We start from the raw sequence: 20,898 nt of genomic DNA, 5'->3' as shown, positions 1-20,898 counted from the left end.
CAGCCTATACACTATAATCTGACCTTCACTTAGTAAATGCTCATAGTATAGCTAACCTTTTATCTGTAACAATCAAAAATTTCTTCTAGACATTGACATTTGTCTCCTAAGGGCTAAAAACTCAAGACTGTTAGGCAGCATGCACTATCAAATCTAATTTTAAAATATAAAAGAGTATAACAGAATTATGAGAATGTCTTCAAATTACTTAAAACCTAATACTACAGAAATATCACTCCATCGACGTATTTTATACTCACCAACTCTACTATAAAGCAATTGTATGCTTGTAAGCTGAACATCAAAAGAATCGTAAGCTCTCAGCATTAACTCTTCAAGTTTGGCTCCACTTGGTTTCACATCTGATAACTCTGAACGATTTTTACTTGTCACCTTCAAGTTAATTTTAACAGTTTAGACTATGCAAAGCACATCAAAATTTTAAGCATCTTTCAAATCTCAATTATAATATATAATACAAATAGAGAAATTAATGAGAAGACATATAAGGCTATTAAGCAGTTGTTATCCATGAGATACATGTTGAAAAGGATATGTATAAAGGGAATTTTTACATAGTGAGTTGCACTTCTCATTCAATTATACCAAAAGGATGAAATGAAGGCAGTCTTAGAATACAACCTGCCTTTACAGAGACTTAAAATTTAGAGTCTTAAGATCTAGTTAAAAGCTTTCTCATTTCACCCAAGACCAAGGGACAAATTTAGCTTACTACAGTAACATATATACATAAACTTTCTAGGATACAATGGCAAATATCCATTAAATAAGTAAATAAGAGTAAATAAGTAAAATAAGTAAAAAGAGTCAGAATTTAGTATTAGGATGGCTGAATTTTTATTCCAATTCTGCCTGCATGTGGCTTCCACATGTTATATTTCTATCTTTCCTTCCTTCTTGGCATACTATCTTTCTAACTTAAACATCCAGAGATTATTGCACAGTATGTTAATGATCAATCACATTTTTTCTATGTTTATAGCTCTTATGAGTAACTGTCAAAACTGATTGTGTCTTAAGTAAACTTTAGGTAACAGTAAAGCAAATTATTTATGTCAAAAAAATTAGATATCCTCACTCCTTACAGTATGCTGTCACCACTAAAACAATTCAGAAACCACACCCAAATGTAATTAAGTAGCTATATAAATTTTATTATAACTATAAACCTATTGGTCTAAGTACCAAGTACAGAATAACAATGAATAAATATAGACAGATTATTTAGAAATAGAGAGATAGCTATAGAGATGGGAAGGTATGAATCAAGAGACGGAGGGAAGGAAAGGAGGAAAGATAGTATCAAAACACATACATATTGGTTAGCCAGAAAAATTCTTCTCATTTATCTAGTTTGTTCTTTAATTATAGGTAATCATCTACATTTAAGAATACAGAGAAATAAAATCCAGTGAATTTTATTTTAAGGTCTGGTCGTGGGGCCTGAACGCTGGACCTGGGCGCTGTCCCTCAGCTCTTCAGCTCAAGGCTAGCACTCTACCACTTGAACCACAGCGCCACTTCCGGCTTTTTTCTTTTGCTTATGTGGTGCTGAGCCACCTTCCCAGACCCCAATTAATTTTATAATGATGACAATGTTCTGAACCTGTGCCGTCCAACACAATTGCCACTTTGAAAGAAAATTGAAATGATGTAAATTTAAGACTACCTTCAATTTAACATTAACAGAACTATTAAAAAGTCAATATTCATTTATATACACAAAAATTTTCAGGCATATTAAAACTGAAAAGGAAATAAAGTTTTTAAGCATGACTATCAAAGTGAATAAATGTAATTCATAAGTTTACTCCTTACCAGCAGAGTTCAATTAGTCATTTGATTTAGAAATGTCAGGAGTAGGGCTGGGAAGTTGGCTCAGTGGTAGAGCGCTTGCCTTGTATGCCTGAGGCCCTGGGTTCGATTCCTCAGCACCACATAAGCAAAAAGAAAAAAGCCAGAAGTGGTGCTGTGGCTCAAGTGGTAGAGCGCTAGCCTTGAGCTGAAGAGCTGAGGGACAGCGCTCAGGCCCCACGACGGGACCCCCACTCCCCCAAAAAAAGAAATGTCCTGGAGTAGGGGCATGGAGAGTTAAATTTAAGTGAATGAAAATTTAATTGTTCAACCACACTAAAATGTGAATGAATATCCACTTTGTTCACCAGAAAGGAAGATTTCTCAAATCCTAGTATCAACCATAAATCTATACATCAATGAAATCAAATCTGAGACTAATCAAATTATCTAATAACCAAGGTATATTTCCACATAGAGAATCACCCTCAATGCCACTTAATCAATCAAATATTATTAGTGTCTACCTTTAGATGACCAAGATCCAAAAGAAGTATATTTGATGTAGGGCTAAAAATTCCATCTTGTGGGACAATAACATACGAAGCCTTCAAATTAATTCTGAGATCCAGAACTTTCTGTGTCTCAATAATATACAGTAGACCTGTAGAAAATTTAAATCTTCACAATGACAATTTTTCACAAGTTACTCATAAAACAGGTTATCACTAGACAAATGAGTTGATAAAAGTCTTAAAATAATGAACAATCAATGTCAATCTTTTCAAAAACCTTGAATATTTCCAATATAAACAGTATTTGTTGGCAAATAGATGTAATACTGTTAAATAAACCTGAGTATGAATTTTGAGTACTTTCTTACAAAGAAAAAAAGTTTTTAACCCACAATCTCAATCTGAGTATAACTGGAAAGACACACACCTAAAAGAAATTAAGTGGTATGAAATTTTAATTCATAGCTATTATTAGAATCATTCTAACATAAATATGAGTTTAATATAGCATATATCTTTCAACTCAACAACATAAATTTACCTGTTGCTGTTTTGTTTCGAAATTCTTCAAGTTTTGTCAAAGTTGCTGAAGTGAGCTGTGCTAGATGTACATCTTTTGGAGGTCTGAAGAACTCTACTATACTATTCACTGTCCTCTGTTAAAACAATTATTATTAACATGAAACGCAAATTCAAACCAAATTCAATTAAATTAAAACTCGGCAATATAGAAAATGCTTACTGCATCATATATTATTTCTAAAGGTTCAGCTTCTATGATACATCTCTGGGCAACAGTTTCATCTAATGGATTTATTTCAAATATAATTTGGAAGAGTGACAGATTATCCAATGATGACAGGAGGTATGGTTTTTCTGAATTATCTGGTAATCCAGTAATATAAAATGAATCAATTCTGGTTTCAAATCTGTATGAGAAATGATAAGACAAAAATTAGAAATCAGCATAGTTATAAGTAATTTTCAAACTGAAACATTAAATCAAAAACTAGTAATGATAGCATCTCTGCATTTTGTGCAACTTGAGCCCATTCATATAAAATATACGATTTGCTTAATGAGCATAATTTCACAAAGAACCATACTTATATTTGTTTCCTTTTAAAAAGTTGTGATAAGCTAGTAATTGGTGTACTCACTGATAAAGTCTAAAAATTAAAATAATCAGTTTCTATGATGCTTGATGTAAAATTGGAAAGGCATAATATAAGCACTTTCTCTAACAAGAACAATAACCAAGCAGTATTTCTAGAATGGTTGGGTGAAGACTTTTGCAATCCTTTTCTCCTAATCCTTTTCAAACATTAAACAACTAGTTAAATTTAAAGTCTTGGACATCAGCTTAAGGGCATACTGTAAACAGAAAAACATTTATTCAAGAAAATCCACTGAAATTCAGTAACAAAATAAAATTGGAAGCATTAAAAGTATGATCATTTCCCATTCTAGTTCCACAACATGTTACTGAAGGTCTACACTGGGTGTAGACAGCTAAGATAGAGGCCCTTCTTCCCTCGGATGCAATCTAAGGTATATCTTTATCTCAAGAATAGGTAGCCAACATTTCTCATACTTCTACTACAGCTACATGTTAAAAAGCCCTGTTCCAGGAATTACTATCAAGAAAAGCAAGGTTCCCTCTTCTCCCATTGAAAAAGAAAGGCTCTAGCACAGAAGCTACATTCCAAGATACTAGAGTCCTAACTACCTCTCCTCCCAATTTTGCTCCCAAAGCCTACCTACGCCTCATTCTGGAACAAGTGAGTACTCCCTGGTAAAATTCATGCATCAAGAAAAGAAGTCACTCTAGAAGAAGGAGGCTTCGTGTACCTGCTTACATATTCCACACAGTACAGGTGAGGTTCTGATAAAGAGCAGAGGCAAATTGAAAGGACTAAAAGCTCTTTCTGAAGAGAACTGGCCTTAACAGCAGAGGAAGTTTTCATGGATAAATGCACTGCTGACTACAATGACAATCTCTACAAAACTAACACACAAAATGGTAAACAAACTAGAAGTCTGACAGAAACAGGACAAGAGAGAAAGTTCTTCCCGGGACCATACTCATCCTTGAAGTAGTAAAGACTAAGTGCATTATGTTATGTTGTACCCATTAAGGAGAAATTAAAGCAAGACTTGCAACAACAATGAAGAACTCTTATCACCCAGATACCTTAAAGGATCACATTTTACCAGTCATACAACACCAAATTATTCCAGTACAGGTAGGGCTCCTATTAGAAAAAAATAATTAAATTCACATTCATGCCTACTAGTACAGATATCTGTGAGATGCCATAATTTGTGTCATCTCAGAAACAGCAAAGAAATTCATGGCTAAATACAGAGAGGGAACTCCCTGTCTAAATATAAACAACATTCCCTAAACTTTGAAAGTAGTTGCCAAGCCATTATGTAAATATAATGGTAGGTATGAAAATCTTACTGATCCAGGAATCCTAACAATCTTTGACTAGTATGAAGTTTGTGCTAGTAGAGGGACAATCTCTAAAATGGCAAGTTGAAACGTAAGTATCAGCTAGGTACCAGTGACCCTGCAATCTTAGGTTCAAGAGCCAAATGTGGGCAGAAAAGTCGAAAAAGTACATGAGACTCTTATCTCCTAATAACTGGCAAAAAGCCAGAAGTGGAGGTGTGGCTCAGGTGAAAAAGAACTAGACCTGAGCCAAAAGCCAAGCCAGAGCAGGGGTCTCTGAGTTCAAGCCACAAGTACTAACAACAAAAACAACAACAACAAAAAATCAGAGAAATAAGCCACAGCTGTGACATTAGTTTTCATCTTATCATTGTTTAAAAAAATAACAAAATCTTCCATATATGTCCTATACCTACACATTGTTTTTTCTCACTTTTGATATAGTATTAAAAAAATTAAATGACATAATTAAGTCTATATTCTAAAAAGAGATTGTGTGTTAGATAATTCTGCACCAGTAGTCATAGCTGAAAAATTCTATAAGAGACTCTGTAAGAGTCCAGCAAATCAGCTGGACTGGAGGTGTGGCTCAAGTTATAGAACACCAACTATTACCAAAAAATGCCAAGCAAGAGTGTAAGATCTTGAATTCAAGCCTCAGTACTGGTACAAAAACAACAGCAGCAAAACCCTTTAACTAGTGACAAGTAAATTAGTAATCAGAAATTTCCCCCCAAAGAACCACATGACTTGAATTATACAGATATTTAAAGAATAAGAATCATTCTCAAAGTCTTCCAGAATACTTTTATTTTATTGTAAAGGTGATGTACAGTTACATAAGTAATGAATAAACTTTTTAGATTTTTTTATTTAGAAAAGATAAAATTACTGAATTTAAGATTTAAAGTTTTCTTTTAAATGGCATACTAATTAGATATAAAGCGGTCTTGGATAATAAAAGTATTTACACACAGAATACAAGTATACAATAACTGAAAAAACAAACTAGTTATCCACTGATTCATTTTTAATTCCCTCTATTTATTTTCTGTTGAATTTTCCTCTGCCTTTTGTAAACCCTCTTCTTTCTTGCTTTCAAATCTACTTTGGGCTGTGGTTTTACCCACTGTATTTCTATTAGTTTTTCCTCAGCTGGTACAGCAAAAACATCTTCAGTAGGATCATGTGGAAGAACAGTCTTTGGCTCTTTTTCAGTTTCTGAACATCCTTCACTTGTTTCTCTTTGTATTTTGCAGCTGCAATGGATCTTATGATACGTCGATGCATATTTGGTGACTGGTAGTGGGGATTTTCATATACAGTTGGCCCTCCAAAACTTCCCTGGAAAATCTTTATATGACTTAAGACAAAATGAGGTCCTATTTCTACAAGAGCAGCATCTTCTTCTATGATCTGAAAGTTCCGAAACCATATCTGATTATCCAAAATAGTGAAAGTAAAAACATGGGCCACAAATGGTGGCAATTCATCAAAGGCAGAGTCAAAGGATAAAAGGGGCCTAGAGCCTTTCAAGCAGTTGCCAGTCATCTGTAGTTCAGCTAGGGTATGAATATTCTGAACAAGGAACTTAGCAGGTGGCCCCTGAGGTGAATTTGAAAGCCACATATAGAGATCCTGCTTTTTCTTAGCTTCAAAAAAGATACACTTATTGCAGTTTTTCATTTCACAGACCTCATTAATCACAAATAATATTTCTTTCCGATCCATTTTAGCATCTGCTGTAGAATGAGGCATCAACATTCTCAGGTTCTGCATTAAATGTCTTGTTCTAAAATTAATTCCTCTGGAAGAAAAGATGAGAATCTGTTCCTTATTTTTCCACTTGCCCTGCAAATGGGGCCTGGGATACAATCTCTATCTTCTTCCTCCACTTCTTCTGCCTTGCCTGGCTGCGCAACTGGCTTCCTGGCATCTTTTCCATCTCTTTGGCTAGCAAGTCTCCACGCCATTTTCTCTTGGTTGCCGCCATCTTACCTGGTCATCTATGCTCTAGGACGTACTTCCAACAGTTTCACCCATGAGTACATTTTTTAACAGTGTTACCTACTCCCTCCCTCGTTTTCTCCCACTTTCCCTTCCTCCCACTCCCCTCCCAAGGCATACAGTTTATTTCCAACAAACTGTCTAGTGAGTATCACTGTTGATTGTCCCACACCTTTGTCCCACACCTTTTCGGTGACTCCCTTCCCTTCCCCAAATAAGATAAACTTATACTAGACAAAGGGTACCAAAATCATAGACAGTGACCACAGTGAGTAAACCAGAGGGGAAAAAAATAACAGAAAAAAATTTACTGCAAACTGTAAACAGAAAAAAGAAACATCACCAAAACCTACTTGTTTTTCCAGATGGTGGAGATCATTTCTAATAGCATCACTTTGTGATGTTAATAGAAATATGGGCTGTAGAGAGCTGCGAGAGGCCGCACCTGGAAGATGGCGCCGGCTTCCGCCCTCTGCCTTCCCGATGGCGAGTGCTCTCGTGGTAAACAACTCCTTATATGGCTAAGGCAAAGAATCTGGCTTGCTTCCGCGCACCTGAACCTATTGGTGGTTCCCACGTGGCGTATCAGGGTTGGCTACCCAGTGGGTACTTAAGGCTGTGGGGAATTCTCCCCGGGGTTGGGGTCAGAATAAAGGGCAGAGAGAAGAGTCCGGTGTCGCGTCTTCCTTGCTGGTCGAGGCGGTAGCGACACATGGTGGCCCGTACGGGGAACTCAGCCATAACCCCAACGAGGACTCAGAACTCTCTGCGGTCAGGGTGGTGCACCGGTAAGTCCCCAGGTAAAAGGGGAATCCGCGACAAAAGCGGGGGTAAGTCCCCAGGTAAAAGGGGAATCCGCCACAAGAGCGGGGAGTAAGTTCCCAGGTAAAAGGGGAATCCGCCACAAGAGCGGGGGGATTTTTGCTCTTCTCGGTAGATAAAGAGAGAGTGAGAACCCGGGGCTAGTCAATAGAGTAGCCAAAAGTGAAAGTAAAAGTTTGTTTACCAGCTTTAAATGTTTAAAACATGGGCGCTTCTTCTTCACACCCAATTTTTTTGGCTCTCAATGAGCTACTGCACTCAAAAAAGTTAAAAATAAGAGTACTTTAGAGAGATTTTTGAATGAATGTGACACCGTTGCCCCATGGTTCGCTGTCTCCGGAAGCCTCATGGTGGCCTCTTGGGAGAAACTAGGGAGGGACCTAGATTTTGCCTCTGAACAAGGAACGCTTAAGAGCGGAGTGAGACCAATATGGAAACTGATAAGAGGCTGTCTCGAGGACCAGCGTTGCAGTGAGGCGGTAGAGAATGGTCAGGCCGCCCTAGAAATGCTGCAGGAAGAAAGATCGGAAAGGGCAGACAGCGAAGAGGAGGAGGGGGGGGGTTATACCCCGATTTTGCCGAACTAGAGACCTCTGAGTCTACAGACTTAGAGGAACTACAATCACTCATAGAACAAATAGAAAAAACAAAGATAAGAAAGAGGAGGAAAGGGAAGGAGAGAGAGGACCCAGATAAAGACAAATGCACGCCGTCCGTGCACCGCGCCACACCTACGGCCCCTCCGCTCTATGCGGAGGACCCTGGAAGTGGCAGCCCCGGCTGTTCTTTCAGCCCAGGCGTGTGGAAAGCGGTCAGAACCGAGTTACATCTAGCCTGTCCAATATTTCAGGATCCACAGGGACAGCGGTATCATGAACCCTTAGATTTTAAGGTTATAAAATCTTTAGCTGAGTCTGTGCGGACATACGGAATCACGGCCTCCTTTACTGTAGCCCAGGTGGAGGCCCTAAACAGACACTGCATGACACCCGGTGATTGGAGTGGGCTCGCACGAGCTTGTTTGAGCCCAAGTCAGTATTTAGATTGGAAGGCCTTTTTGATTGAATTTGCTAGTGAAGAGGCTGCAGCCAATCAGGCTGCAGGGAACCCAGCTTGGGACAGAGATATGCTGCTTGGACAGGGGAGATTCGCCAATCAGCAGATAGGCTACCCGGTTCAAGTTTATGAACAAATCAATAAAATTGGCATAAAGGCATGGAAGGCCTTACCAAATAAAGGCGAGGTGAGTGGCAATCTCACCAAAATCCTGCAGGGCTCTATGGAGCCGTTTTCGGACTTTGTTGCTCGTATGGTCGAGGCCGCTGGCAGAATTTTTGGTGACCCAGACACAGCCATGCCATTAATTAAACAGCTTGTTTACGAGCAGTGCACTAAGGAATGCAGAGCCGCCATAACCCCATATAAGAACAGGGGACTAGAAGCATGGATGAAAGTTTGCAGAGAGCTGGGCGGACCACTAACTAATGCTGGATTAGCTGCTGCTGTGGTGCAATTAACCCAGGAGAATAGGGCTGGGAAGGTGGCTCAGTGGTAGAGCGCTTGCCTTGCATGCATGAGGCCCTGGGTTCGATTCCTCAGCACCACATAAGCAAAAAGAAAAAAGCCGGAAGTGGCGCTGTGGCTCAAGTGGTAGAGCACTAGCCTTGAGCTGAAGAGCTGAGGGACAGCGCCCAGGCCCAGAGTTCAGGCCCAGGAAAAAACCTATTCAAAAAACGCTGCAAATTTGTCTAAACAGTTGTCTAGTTATCTTTTAGGTAATTGAACTGGGGAGTTCGACAGCCTGATGGAACAGCTCAGGGTTGCCATCGTCATGGTGAACTCGACCCGAGTGGATGCCGGATTGGCGGAGAGGTTATCTTCATGGATCTCCGCTGCTATGATTCATCTCAAGGAGGGGGCGGGTTTGGGAGCCTTGATAGGCCTCCTGGTGTTAGCCTCCTTGGTATGTCTGTGGTGCATTTGCCAAATTAGAGGTTCTCAGCGTCGCAGTGCAGCCATGATTATCCAAGCCTTTACAGTCATTGGAGCAGGTCAGTCCCCCTAAACGTGGCTTGCCACCCTAAAACAATGAACACAGATTGCAAAGCCAAAGTACTGCAGTCGAGAGGCATGAGTTTTGCTCTCGAGGAGAGCATGTTTGATTGCACACGGGTTCGATTTGCCTTTTCCCGTCCTTGTGAAAAACGAATCAATGGACAGGCTGAGTCATCCCTAGAGAAGGCGCCCTCTGGGAGAAGGCTTGTATGCAGTCCTTGCAATTGCACAACAGGGATCAGACCTCTGTTCTCATCTGTGTTCTTTAAACAAAAAAGGGGGAACTGTAGAGAGCTGCGAGAGGCCGCACCTGGAAGATGGCGCCGGCTTCCGCCCTCCGCCTTCCCGATGGCGAGTGCTCTCGTGGTAAACAACTCCTTCCATGGCTAAGGCAAAGAATCTGGCTTGCTTCCGCGCACCTGAACCTATTGGTGGTTCCCACGTGGCGTATCAGGGTTGGCTACCCAGCGGGTACTTAAGGCTGTGGGGAATTCTCCCCGGGGTTGGGGTCAGAAGATTACTAAAAGGTCCTGAATAAAGGGCAGAGAGAAGAGTCCGGTGTCGCGTCTTCCTTGCTGGTCGAGGCGGTAGCGACAATGGGCTATTGTGAACCTCTGCTAGGACTATCGTAGGTATATACTAATTATTAAAAATGGCAGGGCTGGGAAGGTGGCTCAGTGGTAGAGTGCTTGCCTTGAATGCATGAGGCCCTGGGTTCGATTCCTCAGCACCACATAAGCAAAAAGAAAAAAGCCAGAAGTGGCGCTGTGGCTCAAGTGGTAGAGGGCTAGCCTTGAGCTGAAGAGCTGAGGGATAACGCACAGGCCCAGAGTTCAGGCCCCACAACCGGACCCAAAAATAAATAAATAAATAAAAATGACAGAAACCATGGAACCTATGTTTCCTTGGGTCTGGCTTACTTCACTTAGTATGATCTTTTCCAAGTCCTTCCATTTCTTTATGAATGGGGCAATGTCATTCTTTCTGATGGAAGCATAGAACTCCATTGTGTATATATACCACATTTTCTTGATCCATTTACTGAGGGGCATCTGGGCTGATTCTGTATCTTAGCTATGGTGAATAAAGCTGCAATGAACACTTCTTAACTCATCTCTTTTAAGACTAGCATTACCCTGATATCAAAGCCAGACAAAGTCATCACAAGAACAAGAAAACTACAGGTCTGCCAGGCACAGGTGGCTCACATCTGTAATCCTAGCTAATTAGGAGGCTGAAATTTAAGAATCTCAGTTTGAAGCCAACCCAGGCAGGGAAGTCTGAGAGACTTATCTCCAATTAACCACCAGAAGTGGTGCTGTGGAAAAGGCTAGCCTGGGACAATGCCCAGACCCTGAGTTCAAGCCTCATGACCAGCAAAGATAGACATACAGATAGACAGAGTGAAAGAGGGAAAGAAGGAGAGAGAGAGGGAGAGACTGGGGGGGGGGGAAGAAAGGGAAAAAGGAAGGAAGGAGGTGGGAGGCTGGGCAGGCAGGCAAACTACAAGTCCAGGCACCTTACAAATACAGACACAAAATTCCCTTTAAAAAACTAGCAAATAAGAAATATATTGCATAAAGGAATTCTACACTATGAACAAGGCATATGTGGTAAGCTGAACCTAAGAAAGGAAAGTATATTAAAATACATGATCATCTCAATTGATGGAAAGCATGTAACAAATGTAACAAAGCATGTAAATGATGGAAAGCATGTAACAAAATCATTTTATGGTTACAGGTCCCCTCCCCCTATGGTATCCCATCCCCTTCCTCCATATGAATAATTTTTTAAAAAACCATAGCTAAACTTATACTCAATGAAGTTAAACTGAATGCATTCCTTCTAAAAATCAGTGCTTACTTTTACTTACTTTTACTACTTCAGAAGTTCTAACCAAAGCAACCAGGCAAGAGAAAGATAATAAAGTCTTGCAAACTGGAAATATGTATCTACTCCTAGACTGTATGATTCTAAGCATATAGATATGATAAAAATTCTCCATTAAAAAAAACCTACTAGAATATATAAATTCAGCAAGGTTGTAGACCACTACAAAAGTCAGTTGTCCTTCCAAATACTGTAATAAAGAATCAATTAAAAGTTAATTCAGGGGCTGGGAAGTTGGCTCAGTGGTAGAGTGCTTGCCTTGCATGCCTGAGGCCCTGGGTTCGATTCCTCAGCACCACATAAGAAAAAAGCCGGAAGTGGCACTGTAGCTCAAGTGGTAGAGCCCTAGCCTTGAGCTGAAGAGCTGAGGGACAGTGCCCAGGCCCAGAGCTCAGGCCCCACCACCGGACCCAAAAAAAAAAAAAAAAAAAGTTAATTCAAAACAAAGAACATGTAATGAGATATTACAACAATTATACTAAAGCACAATCTGAAGTACCTTTTAGGAATAAAAAGTAGTCAAAGAGGTGAAATACACAAAACTACAAAACAGTGCTATAAGGAATGTAAAGACTATGGAAAAGATATCCCATGCTCATAAACTGGAAGGCTTAATACTATCACTGAAAGCAATCTACAGATTCAATGCATTATCAAATTTAAAGGGATGCTTTACAGAAATAGAAAAGGTGATTCTCATTTTCTAAGGATGCACAAAAAAATTAGAAGATCTTAGTATGAAGTTGGAACACATACTTCACAATTTCAAAACTTAAGACCTACAGTAAGTTCAGTATGGTAGCATATATTTATAATCCCAACACTCAAGAAGCTGTATCAGGATTATAATTTGAAGTCTGGACTATACAGAAAGACTCTGTCTCAAGGAGAAAACAAACAAATACATCAACCAACCAACTGACAACAACAAAACAACCAGCTAACAATATCAACCTCTTAGAAGAATATACAAAAACCTATCATCATGCTCTTGGATTAGGCAAACATTCTTAGGTACACTAAAACGCACATGCAACTAAGTAAACATGAAATAAGTGTGGCTTTATCGAAATTTATACTTAAAAGACATCAAAAAGTGTAATTATCTCGAAAGGGAGAAAATAACTGAGATTCTTCTATTTAACACACACACACACACACACACACACACACACACACACACACACACACACACACACACACACACACACACACACACACACACACACACACACACACACACACACACACACACACACACACACACACACACACACACACACACGTATGTAGCTTAAGTGTAGGTTGCTTTCTTAGCATGCACAAGGCCCTGGAATTTTGGAGGGATGTCTGACATGGTTTTTTGTTGTCAGTGTCTTGCCCCATAGCCAAGGCTGAACTAGAATTCACAATCCTCTTGCCACAGCCTTCTGAGTGAAGGGATTGAAGGTATATACTGCCACAACTGCACAACTGGCAAGGTCCTGAATTTGACTTCACGTGCTTCCGGGAGAATGAAAGTGACAGAGGAGGAGGGGGAGTGATGGCAGAGGGGGAAAGAAAGGAAGAGATGGACACAGGAGGGGAGAGCAAAGAGGAAAGGGGAGAAGAGAGGGAGAAGATAATTCTATTTTTTTTAATAGGACTAAACATGCAATAGCCATTCCTCCAGAGAAGATATGCATGTAAAGTAAATACAGGAACTATCCAACATCATTAACCATGAAGGAAACGGAAATCAAACCCACAATGAGATACTACTTTGCAATTATCAGTTAAAATAGCTATAATCTAGAAGACTAACAATAACAGGTTCTGATGAAGATATGGAGAAACTAATTCTCATATTGGTGGTAGGAATGTAAAATAGTGAAATTAGGCAATTCCTCAAAAAGTTAAACACAGCATTGCTATATAAGGCAACAATTCCCCTCCAAGGTATACACCCAAGAAATTTAAAATCTATATTCAAATAAAATACTGTCCATGATTATTCATAGCAATATTCACAATAGTCAAAATGTAAAATCAACCCAAATATCCAATTAATGATGAATTAATAAACACTGTATTAAACCTCTGCAAGGTTATTATTAGGCCAGAATGAAGTATAAATTGATGTTCTAACATAAATTAACCATAAAGTCATCTGTGAAGTGAAAAAAATAAAAAACAGAAAAAGCCATATATTATCCATTCATAAAATATCCAGAATAGACAAAGTGTCAAAAGTAGAAGATAAATTTTTATCTGTTGCCAAAGGATGGGAAAAACAGCATTGGGGTGTTAAAATGTTCTGGAATTAGAGGATAGTGATGACTATACAATCTTGCAAATATACTAATGTAATTGGTATATACAATACAGTTGTAAAAAAAAACAGTGAGCTGCACTCTAAATTATAGAAATGTGAACTGTATCTCAATAAAACTGTTTTTGAAAACAAAATATAAAATAAAGATGGAGTTGGCAATACACACTACAATTCTAGTCGTTGGGAAGTTGAGGCAAGAGGATTTAGTCTGAAGCCAGCCTGGGCTACACTGGAAGATATGCCCTCAAAACAACACAAAATAAAAAGGTAAAATAGAGATACTCCAGATTAAAAATCACTGTTGTTCCTTTTTTTGCATGGTGCAGCTGATCTTTATCATTTTTTTAGTGTTCTATATTTTATCAACATACAGTTTTCCATTGAACATATGTAATTAACACAATAATTCAAAAAATATAGTCTTTTACTTTTTAAAAATGAAGCTTCTAAAAACACAAAAGGGTATGTTGAGTCACAATACTCTTTGCAAGCAGCCTGTGACCTAAACTTCACCCTCAGTGTGAATTTTTTAAGATGCAAATTGAGTATCATTCAATTGAAAAACTTGGCATCAGACGATTCTAGGTTTTTGGACTTTGGAAAATTTTCATATTCATGCTGTGCTACTTTGGGGTTGGGCCCTAGCCTAAATGTAAAGTTCATTTAAATTTTATACACAGTTTCTGGAGGTCAGCAGGGAAATTTTCCACTAAGTGTCATCTCAGCAGTCAGAAAGTTACAAATTTTGGAGCACTTAAGATTTCAGATTTTCAGTTTAGGGATGCTTAACTTGTAGAGAAAATAATACTTACTTTATTGCTTGTGCTCCTGGTCTTTGTACAATCAAAGTGCTAAATTCTTCTACAACAATGTCTATCAGCTCAGGTTTGTGGTGGTTTTCTCTTAGAACAATAGACATACTTTTCAAATGAACAAAAAACTTCATGGCTTCAAACTAGAGTACATTGGGAAAATGAAAAAATAAATGTAATAATCCACTAATTTCAACCCTTTATAAAAGAATCACTACACTGACACAAGAAGGACAAGTTTTATTCCTAGTTTGAAAATTAAAATACAATATTTAGAGAACCAGAAAAGATCACAGAAAATGTCAGTAGCACACACTTTTGAACGAAACAAGTGTATCTAACACTAAACTTGCAAATATTAAGAAAATAGCTTACTGTTTTGGGCAAAGTTGGGTCAACTGCTGTTTCACTATAGCCAATTGCTTCATACAGTAAAGCTTTTTCTTCAGGTGACAGCATTTCTTCAAGAACTATAAATCATAAACACATCCTTTATGGTTTTAACCAATAACATAAAGCTAGCATAGAATTAAGCTGGTTTTCTGAATGAAATCCATTTAGTTTTTTTCATAATACATCTAAGAAATAGTAAATATTAGAGTGGTATTCGAAATTTTATATTGCCTAAAAATAATCTTTGGGCTTACTCTCCAACACTCCAAAACAAGTAAAAACAAAAACAAAAAAAAAATGCTCAGATTATTCTGCAATTTTACCTATTACTAGAGCATGTACATTAACTACATGCAAGCATGCACATTAATTACATTCTATAAGCATAAGATTTATTTTTTATTTTTGTCGGTCATGGGGCTTGAACTCTGGGCCTGGGCGCTGTCCTAGAGCTCTTCAGCTCAAGGTGAGCATTCTACCACTTGAGCCACAGCGCCACTTCCAGTTTTCTGGTGGCTTATTGAGGTAAGAATCACATGGAGTTTCCTGCCCGGGCTGGCTTTGAACCAGATTTCAGCCTCCTGAGTAGCTAGGATTACAGGCATGAGCCACTGGCACCTAGCAACATAAGATTTTTTTTTTTAAACTATTTTAACAATTTTATTTCAGAATGCTTTAGGGCTAGACTGTGGCTCAAGTGTTCTTGAACTTTCTAACAAGTACAAGTTCAAACCCAGTACTAGAAAAAAAATTTATAAAATAATTTTGATAAATTTAAACTCTATTCCATGTACTAACTGCCTGACATGTAATTGTAACCCTCTCTATATCACTTTTACAATAAAAAATTTAAAAAGAAAAGTAATTAAGTAGTAAATATACTAACAGTTTGTGTTCATCAGAAAGAAATTTTTATAAAACACTGGATTTTCCTATGTTAACCACATTAAAAATGAATTAGACTTACTTCCAGGTTTAACGTCAGGTTGCTGTTTGGTAGTTGGCTCTGACCAAGTCCACAGCCAACTAAACCACCCTTTGTTATCCTCTGGGTCCTTTACGCCTTCCCTGTAAATCTTGTACCCGGCTTTCTTTACCTAAAATGAAGGTTTTCAAATTGATGACAAAGACACTTTTAGCAAATTAAAAATTGTAGCAAGAAATTTCCAAAATATCTACTTGAGTACATGAACATTATCAATATAACGACTAACAGAACACAAGTACTGCAATATTTGCCAAATACGGGTAGATACCAGTAGAAGAGGAAAGGTAAGAGGGTGAAGGAGGATAACAGTATGAATATGGTTGAAGTAATTTATTGATATGTATGAAAACAGATCAATGAAACCTACAGATACTGTGTTAAGGGAGCAAAGGAATAAGGCACAGTGACAGAATGAATCTGAAAGGGAAATGCACATATGGAAATATAATGAAACACACTCCTATACAACTAATGCATCCTGGTTCTTCCTACTGTATTACAAAGACAGTAATGGGAGTGGGAAAAGCAGGCCTTGGCTTTTCATATTCATACAAATTCTGAAAATTTGATAAGCTCAATTATTTACAAAAAATTTTTCTATAGAAACTTGTCTAATTTAAATGGATGTGGCAAGCCGGGCACCCAATGGTTCATGCCTGTAATCCTAGCAGCTCAAGAGTCTGAGACCTGAGGACTATGGTTCAAAACCAGCCCAAGCAGAAAAGTTCCCATCAGACTCATCTCCAGTTAACCAGTCAAAAATGGGAAGTGGCGCTGTGGTTCAAGTGGTTAAGAGTGCTAGCTTTGAGCACAACCAACAACAACAACAACAAAAATGGATGTGGCAAAAAATCAAGTATTTTAAAATGGAAAAAACAAATTTGAACTCTTTAAAGGAGACAGTACTTTATAGTGTGATACTGACAAGCATTACAACTCCTGAAATGTCTTAAGTGGAGTTCATATTTATTCTAATTGAAAGATAATCTGAAATTACCTCAACTTCTGCTTGCTGTCTAGCTATGGTTATATTAAAGACATCCAAAGTTTTTTCCAACTCCTGAAAATATTAAAAAAAAGTTAATTTGCAGAAATAACTTTAGTATAAAATCAAACTACAGCCCTAAAGATTACAACAAGCAAAAAACAGAACAGCTAGTAATATGAAATACCTCTTATATCCTGGAAGGTAACATAGGAGCCACAGAAATTAGCAAAATACAATAAAAGATAAACTAAAAGATGCTATACATACACTGTTTAAAATGACTTATTTGGGTTTTAAACTAATGATATCATTGTCATTTTCAACTAAAAGTATAATCATAAATCATAATATAGGATATTCTAAATAGACTTAGATATGTTTTAAAGTTATCAAAATGGTTTTAGTTTTTACTTTTCAAAGTTATTCATACTGAAACACTATAATTATAAGCTGAATTATAAATATATGTATTTAATTTAGCTTATATAAGTTATATATAATTTAGCCTATCAATACATATATGTGTGTATTCCCATGATTATTTTTAAGTTTCAGCCTTAAATGAGGAAAAACTGATGGCATGAAGGACCACAAGACATGTTTGTAATATTGATCATATGTAAGACAGAAAACTTTCTTATTCAATGCACAGACATAACACCAACGATGCAGTTTTGACAGATATGTACAGCTTTGAATTCATACAAAGAAGTTTAGAGATGATGCTGAAAATACATTTTAGACTTTTTAGGTCAAAAATGGTAAAATTAAGACTTCAAGTTTCTACATACATAATACATATGCATAATATATGTTTATAACAGTGTTTATACATGTATATATGTACCTATATATATCAATGTATATCTATGTATATATTAAATCACTGCAGATTAAAAATAATCTAAAATTTTCCAGCTCATGGAGAATTTCATAAGATCTTATACTACCCAAGTTAAAAATTGGTCAGCAAATAAATGCATGGAAATGTCAATATAAGAGAAAACACAGTCAGTAAAAGTTACAGTAAAATTATTAAGAATAATTATGAGAGATTGAGAAGTTTTGTAGAGGAAAATATGCAATGACTTCTTTAAAATACTAACCTGCAAAGACATGAGAATTTCGTTGGGTGGCTTTTTATTTGTTAACTTTTTTCTATATAGTTCTTTATATTGTTTCACTTTTTGTCTATGTTCTCTAATATGCTTCCAGGACCACATTCGTAAACTGGGTAAAACATTTACTTCAAGAATACCATGTATAGCATAAGCCCACCTAGTTAAAAAAAAGAAACCCCATACTGAAGATCCTCAAATCAACAATATGAAAATAACTAATAATGCTGCTATTCTCACATACTTTACTATAATACAGAAACTATAAACTATAAACAAAAACTATAACTTCTTTACAGGATAACTGAATTCCCTCTCAAAATATTGACACAACCTTTAAAAGCTTAAGTTCTTGTTTTCCCAGCCCTATTTATTTTAACAATCTATTATTCTTACCTCTAACACAAAAATAAGCAGTATCAATTTTGTTTAAAATACAGTTCTATATAACTATGAAAGCATAGACGATATTTTAATAACTTCAGTAATTTAAATAATTGCAATTTCTAGAAAGCAGAATGAAGCTTAGAAATAAAACTTTTGAGTTTTAAAATAGGATTATACTGTACAGACTACCAAAACAGTTTTGTATTTTAAATAAATTTAGTAATATAGATTTAATAAGTCTGATAGGGAAATCTATTTAAAAAAAAACAAAGAAACTGATACAAAACAAAAACAATGAGATCCCTCCCTCTCCACTAAATGAAAACTATGATGTCTTAGTATCTGAAGTTATAAATTCTGTTACAAAGAATCCCTTTAATCAATTCACCAACAAGCAAAAGGAGTCACGTGTTCCCATTAATGTATCATAGACTCGAGAAAACCTTAAGAAGTATCCTAATAAATTATTGTTCAAATGAAGAAACAGGCTTTTCTGACATATTAAGAAAGAAAAACTTAAAAGCATTTTACCATTCCTTGGCATGGTAGTGAAGAGGCACATCAGGTTTGAATTTCCTATATGGCAAATTTTGTGTCATCATATCAACCGATTCAAGAAGTTCCATAACACTGAAATACTAAAGAATGGAAAATAAAGCTATTAAATGCTCCACATTTTTGTTCAATTGTTGAAGATGAAAAGTTAAATTATTAAACTTCTAAAAGGAAATGCTACTGTATAACTATGCATTTTAGAAAAACATTTATTTCTAACACTAGTTCATAATTTAAATTTTCATTAGAGAAAATCACCTGTGGTTTATTAAATTCAATTGCTATGTTATGTAACTCAACATCCAGGTTTATCTTGGGATCAGAAAAGTCAAAATCTGATCGGCGATTCATCTGAAGTTTGGCATTAGCAGATATAGGGCGAAATACTAGAAAATAATACAAATTTTAAAAAATTAAACAGTTGTATTTCAAAAGTCTCAAGACTCTAAACTGGAAATACTAATTTTCATTTCTTTTACACCCTTTCTGTAGCTCCTGAATGTCCATATTATCATCATTTGTTTAAACTATTACTTAATTAGTGGAGACCATTCTCTTATCTTTTTCCAACTTACAATTCCCACTAACTTCTTTTCAGGATAACTAAATTCCCTCTCAAAATAGTGACATAATCTTTAAAAGCAGTAGCTTGTTAAGGAAAATAGTACAATAAAATAGTTTTAGTAAAAGAACAACTGCAATCCTAGCTACTCACGAGGCTGAGACGCAGAAGATGATGGCTCAAATCCAGCCAGGACAGAAGTGAGTCCATATCCAATTAACTTGGCATGGCTCAAGTGGAAGAGCATCAGCTATAAGCAACCAAGCTAAGTGAGAGTACAAAGCCCTGAGTTTGTCAAACCCAAGTTCAATCCCCAGAACCAAGCAATTATAGTTCTAAACAACAAGTATCAGAAATGTTAAGAGGAAAAACGATTATACTTAATAATAACTTTTTATTTTGTTCAGAAACAGGCACTTGAACTTGGAACTTGACACTTTCAACTCATTGGCTAGTATTCTCCCAAATGAGCCATACCTCCAATCCTACAATGACTCTCATTCTGTGATTATAAGCTTTCTAAGTCGTGGGGCCTGGCATGGTAGTGCCCACCTTTGGGAGATGGAGGTACACAGTTTGTGGATGGCCTGGGTGAAAGCAGGAGACCCTCTAGGGCATGGCTCTGTAAATGCCCTTATAGGGGATTTATTCTGTAAAACCTTAACTCTCATTTGTTTCTCTCCCTCTCCGTTCCTCCCTTCCCCCCTCTCTCTCACACACATACACACACACAAACACACCCACACATTTCTCTATCTATTTATTCTCCTTTTAATTTATAAAAGAGAAAAGTAAAATGACTGCAGATTTCCTGCTTGGCTCATTCCTACTGCCAAAAAGATTAAAATAAGTACAGGAGACCAGTACTAGACCTTCTAGATAGAGATCACCTATTCACCAATCAATTATAAGGTAATTTGTATAAAAAGGTAATATTTTGTTGTCTTAGTAACAAAATAGTTTGTGATAATATCAGTCATCTTACAAATTCTCTGCATTAACCTCTAACTCCTTTGCCTGTTTACTTCATCAGCACTTGCTCATAAAATCAGTCATTTCATCAATGTTAATGTAAAATTCATACTTATTATGGTTTTTTTTTTTGTTTTTTGGGGGGTCCAGTTGTGGGACCTGAACTCTGGGCCTGGGCACTGTCCCTCAGCTCTTCAGCTCAAGGCTAGCGCTCTACCACTTGAGCCACAGCGCCACTTCCAGC

General features: G+C 37.1%; 1 protein-coding gene and 1 pseudogene across 3 annotated transcripts in view; both read right to left on the bottom strand.

Annotated features, from left to right (window-relative positions):
- Nucleotides 1-20,898, bottom strand: part of Vps13a (vacuolar protein sorting 13 homolog A) — a 176,116-nt gene that overhangs the window by 122,729 nt on the left and 32,489 nt on the right. For all 3 annotated transcript variants that reach the window (XM_070035786.1, XM_070035785.1, XM_070035787.1), the window contains exons 11-21: nucleotides 19,379-19,506; nucleotides 19,097-19,203; nucleotides 18,167-18,338; nucleotides 17,070-17,132; nucleotides 16,052-16,181; nucleotides 15,067-15,161; nucleotides 14,692-14,834; nucleotides 3,073-3,259; nucleotides 2,872-2,986; nucleotides 2,343-2,479; nucleotides 261-393 (exon numbers count right to left, since the gene is read on the bottom strand). In XM_070035786.1, the coding sequence (XP_069891887.1) occupies nucleotides 261-393; nucleotides 2,343-2,479; nucleotides 2,872-2,986; nucleotides 3,073-3,259; nucleotides 14,692-14,834; nucleotides 15,067-15,161; nucleotides 16,052-16,181; nucleotides 17,070-17,132; nucleotides 18,167-18,338; nucleotides 19,097-19,203; nucleotides 19,379-19,506 (1,410 nt within the window). The remainder of the gene's footprint in view (nucleotides 1-260; nucleotides 394-2,342; nucleotides 2,480-2,871; nucleotides 2,987-3,072; nucleotides 3,260-14,691; nucleotides 14,835-15,066; nucleotides 15,162-16,051; nucleotides 16,182-17,069; nucleotides 17,133-18,166; nucleotides 18,339-19,096; nucleotides 19,204-19,378; nucleotides 19,507-20,898) is intronic.
- On the bottom strand, nucleotides 5,812-6,781 carry LOC138837018 (ribosome biogenesis protein BRX1 homolog pseudogene; annotated as a pseudogene).

This window comes from Dipodomys merriami, unplaced genomic scaffold (genome assembly GCF_024711535.1).
Source record: "Dipodomys merriami isolate MVZ:Mamm:240054 unplaced genomic scaffold, mDipMer1.0.p SCAF_26, whole genome shotgun sequence".
Lineage (NCBI taxonomy): Eukaryota > Metazoa > Chordata > Mammalia > Rodentia > Heteromyidae > Dipodomys > Dipodomys merriami.
Note: the sequence above shows the minus strand (reverse complement) of the source record. Positions and strands in the feature narration are given on the sequence as shown.